Here is a 16,801-nt window from a genome sequence, read left to right on the forward strand (position 1 = left end):
ACCCCAAATTACTGAACAGTAGTGTATATTGTTATTACAAAATATTTATATTTTAAAAACATAGCTTCTTAAAATTTTTTTTTCTTTTTTTTTTACTTTTTATTCATCAAAGTATCCTAAAAAAGTATCACATGTTCTGAAAAAAATATTAAGCAGCAGAACTGTTTCCAACTTTGATAATGAATCATCATATTAGAATGATTTCTAAAGGATCATGTGATAATGATCATAAAAATTCAGCTTTGCATCACAGAAGTAAATGATAATTTAAAGTATAATAAAATGTAAAAACAATTATTTTAAATTGTAATAATATATCACAATATTACATTTTTTTTTCTGTATTTTTGATCAAATAAATGCAGGATTGATGAGCAGAAGAAACTTCTTTCAAAAACATTAAAAATAGTAATGTATCCAAACTTTTATATATATATACTTTTTTTTTTTTTTAAGCCAAACAGTTGACTGTAGCTATTGCCTTCTGTGGTATGGAGAAAAATATAATAAAATATTGAAGTTAACTGCTATCTCAACTTTTTGGTTACCAACAGTTACTTCAAAATATCTTGTTCAACTGAAGAAAGAAACTGTTTGAACTATCTCTTTAAAACCAGCCTAAGGTGGTGTGATGATCTTGGTTGACAAGGTTTAATAGTTTTAGTGCAGTTTTGGGTGCTTGCTGATGAGGATAGTAGACCAACAAGCCACTTTTTAGTCTTTTAGCAGGTAATTGACCTGATTTCTCCATAATTGAGTGGTTAAACAACAAAAAGAGACTGTGATTGGTCAGATTCTCATTTAAGACAAAACAGGAAGTGATAAAAGGCATAGTTACCTCAGACTGAGGAAGTTCGCTACAGCTTTCTCTCTGAGCTCTCTTTGGGTCACAGTGAATCATCATCCACTGCAACTCAAACTGGAAAAAGACAAAACAATGAAGTTATTTCTTTATTTGATTATATAAACAATCCTAAACCACAAGGCTTTTATGTTTCACATGTATCAGAATTAGGTTTTCAATTTTAAGTCATTTTAAGTTTGACTGACAACACTATCAGACTTTATTTTTATCTGTCCTTTGGACGAGAAGGAACAAGGTGCCGAGGTCCAGCAATCTGACAGTTACAATGACTGATTGTAACACATATCAGACATTTATTACAGGTAGTCACTGTAACAGGATGTGATGGATTTGATATGTGCAGGGTTACAGTAACATTCATCAAATACAGTAGAGATCCACTGCAAAACCTAATCATAACACAAAAGAATTAACCCTTCCAAAACTTGAATCTCAGAAATAATTAACCCTTCTATAATTTCAATCTTAGAATGATTTTTCCCAAACTTTAATATTAGAAAGAGTTAACTCTTCCAAAACTTCAATCTTAAAAGAATTAAGCCTTCCAAAGAAATAATTAACCATTCCAAAATTTCAAATCTTCGAATTAACCCACCCGAAACTTCTTAAAAAAAAAAACACTTTCAAAGAAGAAATGTACCTGAATTCTTTCAAAGAATTAACCCTTTAAAAATTCCAATCAGAGAAAGAATTAACCCTTCTAAAACTTCAATCTTAGAAAGATTTAAGCTTTCAAAAGAAAGAATTAAACCTTCCAAAACTGCAATCTTAGGTGGAAAAAAAACTAACACTTCCAAAGAAAGTATTAACCCTTTAAAAATTCCAATCTTAGAATTAACCCTCCCAAATATTCAATCTTTCACACTTTCAAAGGAAGAATTAACCATTCCAAAATTTAAATCTTAGAAAGTATGAACTCCTTCAAAGAATTAACCTTTCCAAAATTTCAATCTTAGAATTAACCATTCCAAACTTCAATTTAAAAAAAATAAATAAAAAAAATAACACTTCCAAAGAAAGAATGAACCCTTTCAAAATTTCAATCTCAGAAATAATTAACCCTTCTAAAACTTCACTATTAGAAAGCAATATCTTACTAAGTACATATTATGTATCTGAATGTTTTGCTGGCAAATATGGCAATAAATAATGCAATTATTTTTTTCCTACATAATCTTCAGGCAAATGTTTTTTATTCATATTCATTACTTTGAAATGTAAAACTTTTTGGTGCACCTTTAAGAAAGTTAAATATACACTGTATTAGTAAATATTTAATATTGAACTGGTAACTCTCACCACTACAGATGTGTTGGGATCAGAATCCAATCTTCCGATCAGAGTGTCTCCTTCTGTATTGACGTAGCCCTTCCTCTTGATGGGTTTCCGGTCCACAGGGTGACAGTCCACATACAGTGTCACCAGCTCTTTCTCCACACCAACCATCACTTTGTGCCATTTAGTGTTGAAGAGGACGGAAAGGCCTGGGAAGGTGACAGTCTGCACATCTCCCTCCATAGTGGTGAGGAAGAACTCCAGGGCCTGCTGGTCTCCATTCAGACGCATACCTGCCTGCTTCAAACCGTCTTCATCCACCACCTGCCAGATGTTCCACACCTTGTTGACAGTGTTCTTGATCATGCGGAAGGTGGTCATGAAGGAGTACTCATCTGGGAAGCCCCTTGGAAAGTTCAGCCTGGTGGGCAACAAATATTGATATATGTTGAATATGTGTCTGTGTCTAATATTTCACAAATGAATTGCAAGCAGCAATCAAGATACTGGTAGTTATATCTATTGTCTACTGTTAGATACAAAAATAATGTGTACGGTTAAACTAAATGTAATTTAAACTTAACAAAATGTTAATTGTGTACTGGTATCTTAAAGTTTTCATGTACATTTTAAAGTAGCTAATATATATTTTAATGCATATAAATAATGAATATGAATAAGTTGTGAAGACAGGTGGTTTTAGTGAAATAAAAGAATAAAATAATAAAAAAAGAATAATAAAAGATAATAATATAAAATAAAAGAGTGAAATAAAACTAATTTAAAGAAATGGTGCATTTGTGTTAAAAATATACTAGTGATTTTAAAGTTTTAAATATATATTTTATATGAAAATGTGCAAGTGGTTTTAGTGCAAGTTTAAAGAAATAAAATAGCAAAATAAACAGTGTGAAATAAAGAGGAAATTAAATGGAATGGTAAATTTGTGTACTTTCTAGTGATGAAAAACAAGGTTCTGAAACTTGTTTTACATTTTTAAATACATACATAGTTTACATTACATGTAGTTTAACAGTACACATTATTTTTGTATCTATATACATATACATTTAAGTATTCTAAGTGGAAACTGAGTTATGGTCCATGGCCAGGTGGTTTTAGTGAAATGAAATGAAATAATAGAGAGTGAAATAAATAAAAGATGCAATAAAGAGAAAAATAAATGAAATTGTACATTTGTGATAAGAACATTCCAGTGATGGAAAAAAAAAAGGTTCTGAAATCTGTTTTAATTTTTTAAATATATATTTTCATTTAAATAAATATAGACTTACGGTCTGTGGCTAGGTGGTTTTAGTGAAATAAATACAAATATTATTCAAAATATACAAAAAAAAAAGAAACTGAAATAAAAGGTAAAATAAATAGAAAATTAGATGAAATGGTACATTTGCGTTACAAACATTGTAGTGATTAAATTCAAATCAGAAAAAAAACTGCTCATTTTACAAACCAATAGCAGGTAAAATTGTGGAGCATTTCTCAAGAATTGCAATAATTTCTCAAAAATGTAATGCAAAAGCTTACACTATAACATTGCATTGATAGGTTTCTTAAACAGAAAGTGCTTCTGCAAATTTGTAATGAAGTTGCATTCTTGTCACAAAGCACATCTATTTATACAAAGGATCTATTACCTCTAAGAATAGTATTTCACCTCCATTATTGTCTGATCATCAAGGGAATAGCCCTGCATTATACACACAGAGCAGCTCGCCTTCAAGTTGCTCTGAGATAAAATTATGAATGCCAAACAGATCAGAGCCAAGTGCACTTTCATCTTCAAAGCCTGTGTGTTGTACGTGAGTTTTTTCAAAGGGACGGTGCTTGCTTTCATTGCACTGTGTTAAAGAATCAGAGGCCAGGCCGCAGGCAGAGACGAAACACCACAGCATCTGAGAATCAATTACCTTGTCCGGTTTTACATACACCCTCTTTGGGCTTGACCCGTGTGCTGTTTTAACAGGCAGAGGCGCTCTACGGGAGATGCTCTTACAAATGAAGCTACAGCGGCCTTTAACAAACTTGTAAATGGATCAAGACCAGACCATAAATATGGAGCTTCCTGTTGGCTAGTAAAATAAATGAGGGCCACAGTTTGGAATGATCTCTAATCTCAAGAAATCACTTTCTCCCTTTCCATTTCCGAGTCACGCTTTCCTAAATAGATATTAGCAATTAAAAAATACTCAGAGTCCATCTCATAATTTGCTGGCTAGTGTCAGTTAAGTAAAAGTTTCCTTTTGTTACAGCAGAGTTCTTAGACAGTATTAATGGAGATGAGCATTATCCAAACGCTCAGGCCTTGAGTTTTATGTCACATTATGCCACATTAAAACACTGTCAGATTTAATCTCTGTAACATCATTTACATTTATATATTTTCCCTTTTTTAAAACATTTGCAACTTGCATTGAATTCATTATATTGAACCAGTTACTTTGTTTCCATCTGTGATCATAATAGTCATATTCACTATAATTATCCTTGTGAAAAAGAAGTGTGCACAACTGTTTTAAATGTTCACTTGTAGAGTCCATAATTCATAATAACAGTGAAAAAGTCCATCACTGATTGACCTCTCACATCAAAATTCATCAGTGAATTAGTTTAGAACTGTTTTGTAGTTTTGGCGTGTAAACGGTGATTGATCTGTGTAGATTTCTCTCCTGATTCAGATGAGAAACTTTATCACTGGAGGAAACAATATTATAGATAGCTGACTCATACATTAGCTGGAAGCAATGGTTTGAAGTTTAAAATGTCTTGATGGATTTGTTTCTCACGAACGTACAGCTTTTCTCTTCACAAGACATTGATTGATGGACTGGAGTGGTGTGGATTTCTTGTGATGTTTTTATCAGCTGTTTGGACACTCATTCTGACGGCACCCATTCACTGCAGAGGATCTGTGAGCAAGTGATGTAATGCTACATTTTTCCAAATCTGTTCTGATAAAGAAGCAAACTCATCTACATCGGAGTACAGCAAACTGTCATTTTGGGGTGTACTATTCCTTTAAGTATATTACATCTGTAATAAAGACTAAACACTATACTATAAAACATATACTCTTTAAAGAACAAAAATAGTCTTTTCAGTTAGCTGTGGACACTGTTAGAGTGTTGTTGTTTTTTTGCTCCTCAAATGCCAAACATTTTACTTGGTCAAAGGAGTAGACCAAAAGACTTAACCAAGCTGAAAAACGTGACTATTTGTGTGTCAGTGAGTCTGGTTGTCTGGTATGCAGTGTTCTGCTTGAGCGGATCTGCATGGGTTCAGACAAGTCCGTTTTTGCATTATTAGAAGCTGTTCAGAGCCTGATAACACTTATCTCTGACCTGTAATAATGTAACACCTGAAAAAAGATAATGTATGTCAACAAGGTTATGTGTGTGTGTGTGTGCTTATGTGACATTTCTCGCTTTAGTTCATGTAGTACTGCACTAATGCATATAAAATGTAAGTAAAGTGTTATGCAGTTGTATGCATTTCGTACCATATAACCATGTAACTAAAAAAAAACACTCACTAAACCATATATTGGTACCTGGTTGGGATCTGGAAGTTGGCCTCTCGGTCGAGTCTGTATGCCACCTGGAGGGGTGTGGATCCTTCTACCTTTCTGACGCCCCTCATGGGAATGACATCCAACTGAAACTGCGTTATCAGATCAAACCCTGCCACACACAAATACATACTTCAAATACTAAAACATTTTAAAGCAATAATAATGGAATTTCAATTACAATTTAGAATCAATTCAGATCAAATAAGAAGTCTTTCAGACTGTTCAAATGAACCAAACTTCTGTTCACTTATAGGGGATTTTTTTTTTCTTTTTCAAACTATCTGATTTTTGCTGTCATAAAGCCTAAACCCCTTATATTTTCTGGAACAGAACAGAACCGAACAAAAAACAAAACAAAACAAAAACAGAACAGAACAAAACTAAATTAAACAAAAAGAACAGAACAAAACAAAATAAAACAAAACAAAACAAAACAGAACAAAACAAAACAAAACAAAACAAAACAAAACAAAACAAAACAAAACAAAACAAAACAAAACAGAACAGAACAGAACAGAACAGAACAGAACAGAACAGAACAGAACAGAACAGAACAGAACAGAACAGAACAAAACAAAACAAAACAAAACAAAACAAAACAAAAAACATCAAAATACAAATTTATGGAATTAAAAATTGGCAAAATATTTTTGCCGTCTGTCTTAAAGCCTAAAATCCAATAGTCTCAAAAATAAACAAAAGCAAATAAAAATAATTTAAATGGAGACTACAATTTAAAAAAATAAAACAAACTAAAAATGTCAGTTGTCTACCCAGTACAATGCATTTTACAATAAATCTCATTTGAATCTTTTTATACCCAAATTATAATAGAAATTCCATTTGCCTTTGTGAAAAATTTAGGCAATACAATATTTATAGCAACATTAATATGCATTTATCCAGCCCAAAAACATCCAGTAGGTTTCTTTACATCTGTTTACTTCAGTAATTGCATAAGAACTTCCTTACTCCCCATTTCCATCTGTGCACAGAGAAGCACATGTTTGTGATTTGAGGTTGCACCCTCCGCATTATTTGTTAAAAGCAAAGAGGTCGCAACCAATTAAAATCTTGCTGAGCTAGAAGTGTTTTCACTGCAGAAATTGGCCGGGCTGAGACCAAAGTTTTATTTGACTTGTTTGAGATCTAAAGATGTCTTAAAACAAGGCGACTATCAGGTTTAGCATCTTTAGCTAATAAACAAACAGCTTTGTGCCGCTGCATGTCCTTCATACAGAAAACTACGTAAGACTATTTATAGGTAAACAACACCTAAATGAAGAGTGTTTTAATGATAATGCATAAAGCATAGTTTTAAATATTCACACTAACAGTCATGAGAAGTGTACGAGTGTGCAGATTTTTATTTATGTATTTTTAATAAAGGAGATGCAATTATATACAGTATAATGTATATATCATGCAATTTGTATAACACATGCAATCCCCAAAAGACTACATTGTATTCAACATTTGATGAAAACAGTTCACAACATGTTTTTTCACAGTGACTCGATTTTACCTGGTAGGTCATCTTGTCCATTCTTCATGGTTGGGCACACCGTCTCGCCATCTAATCTGTTCAAATCCAGCTCTGAAAAATTCATAAGCAACATGAGTGTCATTTCAGGCCTGTCTGAAGCGACACCAGAGAATACATCACTTTTCAAATTTATTTACTTTTTTAATGCAAAGCTATTCAATACACAATCTATATGACTTTCTAATCAAAAGAGGGAGTCATAATCAGCACCTGCATCATTTTAAGGCCATATGTGCACAGTTGAGCATAAGATGTGATAAATATGTCATAATTACAGTGAGGAAGTACTTTATGGAATTATGGCTGTAAGTGTACATAAGTGGACCTGCAGGACAGCTTTCAGAAGGTCAGACTGATAAATATAGTCATCTGTGCCCATTTGTATTAATCTAATGTAAGTACATGATGGGAAAACAAATGTGACACTCCATCCATCACAAAGACAGTTTCCTCCAATGGACATTAGATGCTATGATGGAGAACAACATCTATATACCACACCATATATTATAACATAACACACATACACACACAAAAAAAACCAGAAAAGACACTATATATATTTTTTTCACTGCACTTTTTTCATTTCATATATTTTTGCTATTATTCATATAGAATTTTCTATTAAAGAAAAACTTTCAAGACAGTGTTATTTTAGTTCAGTTGATACATTTTAATTTTCATGATATATAAAATATTAATATTATAGTTTTTGTTTAATATTTTGAATTAGATGTCTGTATATATAGATGTATACTGTATATATATATATAATTAGTAATTTTGTTGTGTTTTTGTATTTTTTTATTAATTAAGTATCTCTATATAGTTTTTTATCAGATTTTAATTTTGTAATTTTAGTTTATTTATATGGTTTTAGTTTATATAGTTTTATAATTATAATTTAATTATAATAATTTAATTATAATAACCCTGACTTAAGATGCTTAAATAACGGTTTAGTTTGGTTCAACTGTTCTGTTACCTAGATCAAGATAAAACAACAACAATAACAACAATAAAACAGTAAATGCTAAACATTAAACATGACTGCCCAAAATGCTTCCAAAATGCTCAAAAGCTGGCTAAAATGTAAAATGCTTTGTATTTCGCAACTTTTTGATCGCTTAATAATTTCCACAGTTCCCTAAAGCCCTCTGTCACAAATGTACTATGACATTACCATGTGTTTGATGCATCATGGTATTACCATGGTTTTTTAACAGTACCATGATGATAATACTATGATATTCTTTCATGTACCCTACTAATAGTGTACAGCGCAACAATATATTTCAACGGTACCACAGCATTTCCATCTGGTTCCACCACAGTGGTTTTTGTGAGAGTTTGGCTCTGTGAGTCAGACGAGACCAAAAGTGCAGCGCTGGAAATCATGAAATAACGCCGCGGGGAAGGTTAAGGGGCTTGATCCGCTGACACAGCACTTTACACAGGTACAGTACGAACAGACAAACTGACATCTGGAACTTCTCGAAAGCCTGAAATAACAGGCACTGGCGAGAGCTACCAGGGTAAAAAGGGCATTCTCTTGTGTTTTTACAGTGCTGTTTATCCAGGCGCTTTAAACCCTCATATCCTCTTGTGTCATTTTAAAACCACCCATTAGCGCAAATGAGGGACTAAGCCGAGACTGAAGCCACAGCACTGGTGCAACTGCATACACACACATTTATACACGGTTGTAGACATGCACAGTGATTCAATGAGGAGCACACACTGATGTCAAAACAAACATCACATGATAGGATTTAACTCACTAGAGGTTGGTGAGGTGCTGTATTGTCATCGCTAGTCATTATATTCAACTGATTTATCCAGATATATTTTTTAAGTATATTTTTAAGTAAAATTAAAGTAAACATCATAGCTATATTTGTATATTTTTAATCACTCTTTTGTGCTTGATTAGCATTCAGTAAAACGCTGACATAGTGAGTGATGTTTGAAGTTACTCCCACATAGCAAACGGACTTGGCCAAAAACGTGGCCTCAAGCTGGCACTGCTGGCCTCCTGTCGGCAATGGCATGTACCCTTTCAGCCAGAGCTGGGCCATCTGTGGCAATGATGGCGTACATCATTTTTATTAGTATGATGTCATGCACAAGCATGAAATAAATTGATAATGAAAGTATTTTATTTTTATTTAAATCCTCTGTATCCATGTGATGCTTGGTGTGAGGAACAGATCCAAATTCAAACCATTCATCGGCGATATGTATCTCCTTCCTCTGTAGCTATAGTAACAATTTAAAAATTTGCCATTAAGAAGTTTTACAACAAGTTTTATGGCAGCGATATCAAATGCTCATTGGCTCTCGCCCGTTTCGTCATAGATTGCGACATGCCGTGTTTCGTGAGCCTTGACGTAATGGATTGGGATAGTATTTTCAGAATTTAACAACTTAAATTATGCTCTGCTCCTTGCACTACTTATATTCTGCCAGAGAAGACTGCAACTGCAATGCGTCGTCATTTGGACTACTGTGGTACTGCTCTCTGACACTGCTCTTTATTGGTTGATTTGTTCTTTATAAAAAAAAAAAAATAATGTAGTTTTAATGTACATTATTGGCATAGTTTGTGTGTACACTACGAAAGCATGTCACAAAATGAATAATGGTGATTATAGTAATACACAGTGCAATAATATGAAATATTAAGATTCTGTATTGGGTCTGGGCTACTGTATATAAGGCTCAGATTTGGGGATTCTGGTTTACTTAAGGCTGAGAATTGGTACCAATAATAAAACCTGTTTTGGCCCAGTTCAGGGCCAGCTAAGGGTGATAAACTGGCTGAGATTCGGGCTGGTTATGGCCCATGTGTGGCCCTTTTCTTTAATCCAGTTCTGGGCCACTTCAGGGCCATTCTTTGTGGCACTTGGGCTGAGGGAAAAGTGATTGTGTGACCTGGATCTGGGCCAGAAAACCTTTGTGGACTGTATGTAATGTAAAATCGCTGAAATTTTCTCACTCCCAGGCCATCAAAGTTGTAGATGAGTTTGTTTCCTTATCTGGAGAAATTATGGAAAAATTTAGCATTACATTGCTTGCTGATAAAAGCAAGTTGATAAAAAAATCACAATAATCTGCAAGTAATCTACATGACTCCAGTCCATCAGTTAACATCTTGTGAATCGAAAAGCTGCATGTTTGTAAGAAGCAAATCCATCAAGACTTTAGTCCATTGCTTCTGGCTAAAATACAAGTCCATAATCCATAATATTGCTTTCTCCACTTAAAAAAAATAGTCTTATCTTAATCAGGAGGGAAATATGCACAGATCAAGCAGCAAAAACAGTTCTAAACAAATATATTGGTGGATTTAGATTGTTGGGAGAGGAAAAAAAAGGATGCTTTTTTTCACTAGAAGATTATGGAGTGGCGTGGATTACTTCTGAATTATTGTGATGTTTTTATCAGCTGTTTGGACTCTCATTCTGACGGCACCCATTCACTGCAGATGATCCACTGGTGAGCAAGTGATGTAATGCTAAAGTTCTCCCAATTAGTTTAAATCAAGAAACAAACTCATCTACATCTTGGCCTGAGGGTGGGTAGATTTTCAGCAATTTGTTATTTTTGGGTCAACTGTTCCTTTAATAAAGATCTAATGAGGAAAACAAGACAGTCAAGGATGAAATGGCTTTAAATAAAATGTCTGCCAAATGATTAAATAGAATATTAATTAATCATCAATCTTAAAAAATAACAGATTTCTTGATTTCTCATCTCTATCTGAGATGCCTGACAAACAAGTAAAAAAAAAAAAAAAAAACAAACAAACAAGAGAGACAAAGGCATTATGGGATGATTAGCATTTTATCACTAGTTTAAATCTCTGGGAGACATGAAACATCAAACAGTATTTTGAAAAGATACTCACGAGCGAAGGCTGGTGCAAAGAGCAACACGAAGACGATCAAACGTGTTAAACATCTTGCCAACGTCCGCCGCCAGACCCGACTCCTGCCAGAGACAGACACGTGCACTATTCAGACACACACAATATAAAACTAATGCTTGCAGACAAATATTCTACACTGAGGAAGAAGCAATGCAAAAGACGAATTTATAAAACTATATACTATCTGAATATTACTGAGATTGGTGTCTGTGGAAGGTTCAACCCTGGGTTCTTTCTTTCTTTGAAATTAATGTATAGGCCTATATATATATATATATATATATATATATATATATATATATATATATATATATATATATATATATATATATATATACTGTACTGCATGATGATTGAAATCGCGTATTAAATGTATTAAAATTGAAAAGAAAAATTGTATTTGTAATAATATTTTCACTATATATATATATATATATATATAATTTTTTTTTTTTACTTTATTTTGATCAAATAAATTCAGTCTTGATGAGAAGATGGTTATTTCAAAATCATTAATAATTGTAATGTTTCCAAACTTTTAGCAGGTACTTTAATAATAATAATAATTCTATATACTTTACTATAATATATTATAGTACTTTATTATAATATTATATTGTTGTCATGATTATTAAATGCTGCTTTTTGATTTTTTACAGGACAGCAGGTATTTTTACAGTATAAGATATATCTTTTAATGTGCTAAAATATATATGTTTAATTATGAGTGCTGGAGGCATGACTTGTGGGCGTGGCTTGGGGCGTGGTCAGATTTTCCTTCTTATTTGTCTCTATCTGATCACATGCCTGATATATATATATATATATATATATTATATAGATATATATATATATATATATTTAGCAAGGATGTATTAAATTGATAAAAAGGTGTCATTAAGGACATTTACAATGTTGCACAAAAATTATATCAAAAAATGTTGTTCCTTTGAACTGAAAAATCAAAGAATCCTGAAAAAAATTATCAAGGATTCCACATGCACACGCACACGCACATACACACACACACACACACACACACACACACACACACACACACACACACACACACACACACACACACACACACACACACACACACACACACACACACACACACACACACACACACACACACACATTTGTGGTATATGGGGGCTCTTTATAGGTGTAATGGTTTTTATACTGTACAAACTGCATTTTCTATCGCCCTACACCAGTCCTACATCTAAACCTACCCCTTACAGAAAACTACTGGCAATTTTTGTGAATTTCATAAAATACTTTGAATACTTTTTAAGCCTTTTGTTTTAGGGGACACAGGAAGTGTCCTCATAAACCATGTTTATATTGTAGTACCCGTGTCATTATACACATTTGTGTCCTCATAAACTGTATATACCAGTACACACACACACATCGTATCAACCTCAAACTTTTGAATGGTACAATTTAACAGCCCTGAAAAGCACATTATTAAAGTCAGTCAGACACAGACCCTCAAGAAAACCCAGCAGCTCCTCACTGGAAGAGAGCCATGCTGAGAGAGTCAGAGACACTGAGCTTTTGATCAGGCCCTGAGCCACCTGTCCACTCTAGCATCCCTGTGTGTGTTTGTGTGTTGTTTTAAATTGGCTAGAGAGGCAGAGAAAGGTGACAGGAAGATATTCTGCTACAGGAATGATGAATGAGTCATTCTCTTGGGTCAGAGGTACTGACACACAATATGGCACAATTCTAACCACAGCATACACACACACACATGTAACCCTGGCACCCATCCATCCACCTATCTATCTAAAGGATGCACGCAGAGTCATTCCACTGACTGGACTAATAGTGAGCATTTTAAAGCCACTGTGACTTTTTGCAAACTGTATGCATCAAATTTCCAGCTACCTGACAGATATCTGAAATAGATGCCCTGAGAATTCACAGCAGTCTCTTTGACAGCACTTCTCTATGCAGCACAAACGAATCGGCCTATGCATGTGTTGGTGGATCCAAAACTTGGCAAGCTCTCTGCCTGTCAGTCATTACGTGTTCGAGTTTGTTGACACTGATTCATTAAAAGTATCTGCCTCATAAGAATGATTGAAACACCAGAACTTGTCTGATGAATTCTCATGAATGTGATTAGGCCGATGTCAAGATCTGAATAACAACTTTGAATCAATAATAACTTAAGTTTCAGTCTGTTTGTCACACAAAGCCTTATTGTATTAATGCTACATCTTACAGGTTTGGAACAACATGAAATACTGCTCAAACATTTAGGGTAGTAAGCAGTAAGAACAGTAATATTATGAAAAATTATTACAATTTAAAATGAATGTTTTCTATTTGAATACATATTAAAAAGGTTTTTTTTTTTTCTTTTTTTTTCTGTGATGTGCTGCTCAGTATTTTTGTGGAAACGTTTTTTTTTTCCAAGATTTTTTGATGCATATAAATATCAAAAGAACAGCATTTGTGACATAAATCTTTTGTAACTATAAAAGCCTTTGCTGTCACTTCTGATCAATTTGTTGTATCCTTGCTAAATAGAGGTATTAATTTCTGTAATCAATGAATATAAAATCTTACTCACCCTAAACTTTTTGAATGGCATATAATACTTTTATTTATACAATGCAACTCACATACACCCTGTTAGGACTGTCAAAATGATCCTCTCTCCCTCTCAGTTTAAGCTCACTCCCTTGACAAATGGTTTTGCTTTGCAAGCAATTGTTCTATTATACAAAAATAACAGCTTGTATTTTTCATTTGCAGCTGTTGAGGCAGAAGTGTGTGTGGAGATGACAGAATAATGAAACAGAAGGATGAGAGCACAATACAGATAATTATACAACTTCAGATCAGTGATTTTTTTAAGGCTATAGAGAGAAATAAAACAGAGAATGTGTATATAAGGGAAATAATCCACTACAATGAAAAAAAATAAAGAGGTGTATGTGTGTGTGTCCGTGTGTCACACATATGGCAGTGGCCCCCAAGCTGTGGTGGCTTTGGTGTGTGAGCCAGATTCCCTGGCAGCTTTCCTGAACACTCACAGTCTCTTAATTAAAGTATTCCCAACCTTCCCTCCTTTATATGACAGTTACAACTCTCAAATTGGACTTTTAGTTAAATTAAAATTAAAATATATAACATATATAATAATAAATAATACGTATACAGTATATAGTGCTGTCAAATGTTTTTTTTTTTTACATAATATATGTGTATACGTGTGTGTACTATGTCTATTTATTATATATATACACACATGCATATATTAAGAAAAATATGTTACGTTTATATATTCAATATATTTATATATTATATAATTTATATGAATATGAATATATACATGTAAATACATTTTTATATTTTCAAAATATATACTGTATGTGTATGTCTTTATATAAACATAAATATACACTGTTCACACACATAAAGTATATTATGTAAACAAAAACAACTAATTTTTTAATATTTATACTAAACATATATCTAAATTTATTTATCCTGCTTAAAATTAAGCAGGATAAATAAATTCAACAATATGTGTAATATAAATATAAAAAAAAAAAAAAAAAAAAACACACACACAAATACATATATATATATATATATTAGTGCTGTCAAACGATTAATAGCATTCGCATATATATCGCATATATATATATATATATATATATATATATATATATATATATATATATATATATAATCAACTGAACATCCTTACACATTACTGTAATACGAATTTATGGCTAAAATGTGCTTAATTACCATAAAAATAAAGTTACATAAAAAATTACTTGAAAAAACATTCTAAAGCAAATGAAAAATATATAAATAATACCAATAATATATATATATATATATATTATGATATATATATATCATAATTTTATCCTTTAGATTTTGGGGATAAATGTGACCTAGACTATCTGTTTGAGAACTGAAATATACAAAATGGTAGTTATTGGTCACAGTTCTCCAAAATCTCAAATATTCTTTTCAAAGACTAAAGATAAGAAATCATAAAATAAGAAAGTAAATAAATACTGTTGACATTAACCTTGGGAGTACTATCGTATAATTTAACTAAATAATCTGGTAATCATTTATTATTTAGTCCTATTATATACTATGAAGGTAGTGTGGTATTGTGATCTGAGAGCATCTGATAGCACAGGTTTTGTCTGATTCTCTCTGTGTCTCGTACAGTAGTGGGTGAAGCTGAGATTAGGAGGCAGCGTTATCTAAATCTTGGATTTGGTTCTGCTGACACACTCGTAATCCATGCAGGGAGGAATATCTCCTCCCACTCACAGCCGTCATCAGGACAAACGTATGAGGGAACGCTCCGGAAATCACAAGCTGCTGATTGATCATAGTATAAGAGATTTGTAATCAGCAACAGCGTGAAAATACCAAAACTGCGGGGGAACTCTGAACGATTTATATAACATCTGACTCGCTCAGCATGAGCTATAAAGAACAGATATGGTATGGGTTTCAATTTTGAATTTTTGCTAGTAAATATATACACTTCATTCCCTCATATGCTTGTGCTCAGAAGCTGGTCACATAATTACAAAGAAACATGCAGAGTAAATGCCCTTACAAATCTGTGGCAGTAACATATCAGATGGTAATGCTATGGTACTTATTTTGACCAAACAATTTTCATCAATTTCCACAAGTTGAAAGTAAAAAAAAAAAAGGGAGAAAGAATGATCAAAGCATATTTTAAAATCAAGCATAACTATAAAAATGAATTTACTTTATAAAAAAAAAAAGGCTTTTCATGACATTTTATTTTCAATTTACATTTTTTCCAGGATTATGGGAACTCTATAATATAAAATAATTTCAGTTGAGTAGCTATCATGTGGCCTAATGTGTCTGACATATTCGTCTAGCAAACAAACACACTGAAATATGGGGAATATCATCAGATGTGTGTTGAGACGTGTGGTTTCCCTGCTAAGCAACTGCTGTTTTCCTGAGCAAACCAACTGCTGTCTTTCATCCAGATGTTGAGGGAAGTTATAAACTATAGTTACAAAGGCGCTTAGAAGAAAGGAAAATTATAAATAAAAATTCTTTGAGGGTGACAGCATTTTATCTTTACTGCACAAAAAGAGAAGTCCCTGCCTTGAAAACCCAAAGATAAAAACACCAACAGAACACAAAATCCAGTTAAGGCTCTAAATAATATGCACTTAAAAGGGTGTTTTTTTTTTTTATTCTATGCCAAAGTATGTTCCTCACATACTTTGGCATAGTGTTTTAAAACTCCAAAGGCTCAAAGCAACTCATCAGAGGGAAATATTCCCCCCAAAAAAGCCACAAGAAAATGTTTTAAGACTTTTTCCATGTCTTTCACGAGGGTCACCAGTGTTTGAGATCTTACCTGCTCATGCTGAGGTGAGGAGCCATGTTTCTGTTCATCAACGAAGATGTGGGAGTCTGAATGGATGCAGAAGTTTTGTCCTTTGGCCCAGAGATGTGTCGTCCCCCTCCAGTCCGTCTTCAGCGGTGCCCACGGGCCTCTCTGACTGAAGATGACCTGTGCAGGAGATGCCAAACCTT

General features: G+C 33.1%; 1 protein-coding gene across 4 annotated transcripts in view; it reads right to left on the bottom strand.

Moving 5' to 3' along the window:
* The window catches only part of LOC109045668 (collagen alpha-1(IX) chain-like), a 37,504-nt gene extending 20,703 nt beyond the window's left edge, over positions 1-16,801 (bottom strand). For 3 of the 4 annotated variants that reach the window (XM_042745301.1, XM_042745299.1, XM_042745298.1), the window contains exons 1-6: positions 16,623-16,800; positions 11,189-11,271; positions 7,258-7,329; positions 5,712-5,841; positions 2,165-2,561; positions 839-919 (exon numbers count right to left, since the gene is read on the bottom strand). In XM_042745301.1, coding sequence (XP_042601235.1) covers positions 839-919; positions 2,165-2,561; positions 5,712-5,841; positions 7,258-7,329; positions 11,189-11,271; positions 16,623-16,660 — 801 coding nt within the window. In that variant the 5' untranslated portion in view covers positions 16,661-16,800. Of the gene's footprint in view, positions 1-838; positions 920-2,164; positions 2,562-5,711; positions 5,842-7,257; positions 7,330-11,188; positions 11,272-16,622 lie in introns of all 4 variants that reach the window. The other variant, XM_042745300.1, reaches the window with a different exon arrangement.

This window comes from Cyprinus carpio, chromosome B19, assembly GCF_018340385.1.
Source record: "Cyprinus carpio isolate SPL01 chromosome B19, ASM1834038v1, whole genome shotgun sequence".
Classification (NCBI taxonomy): domain Eukaryota; kingdom Metazoa; phylum Chordata; class Actinopteri; order Cypriniformes; family Cyprinidae; genus Cyprinus; species Cyprinus carpio.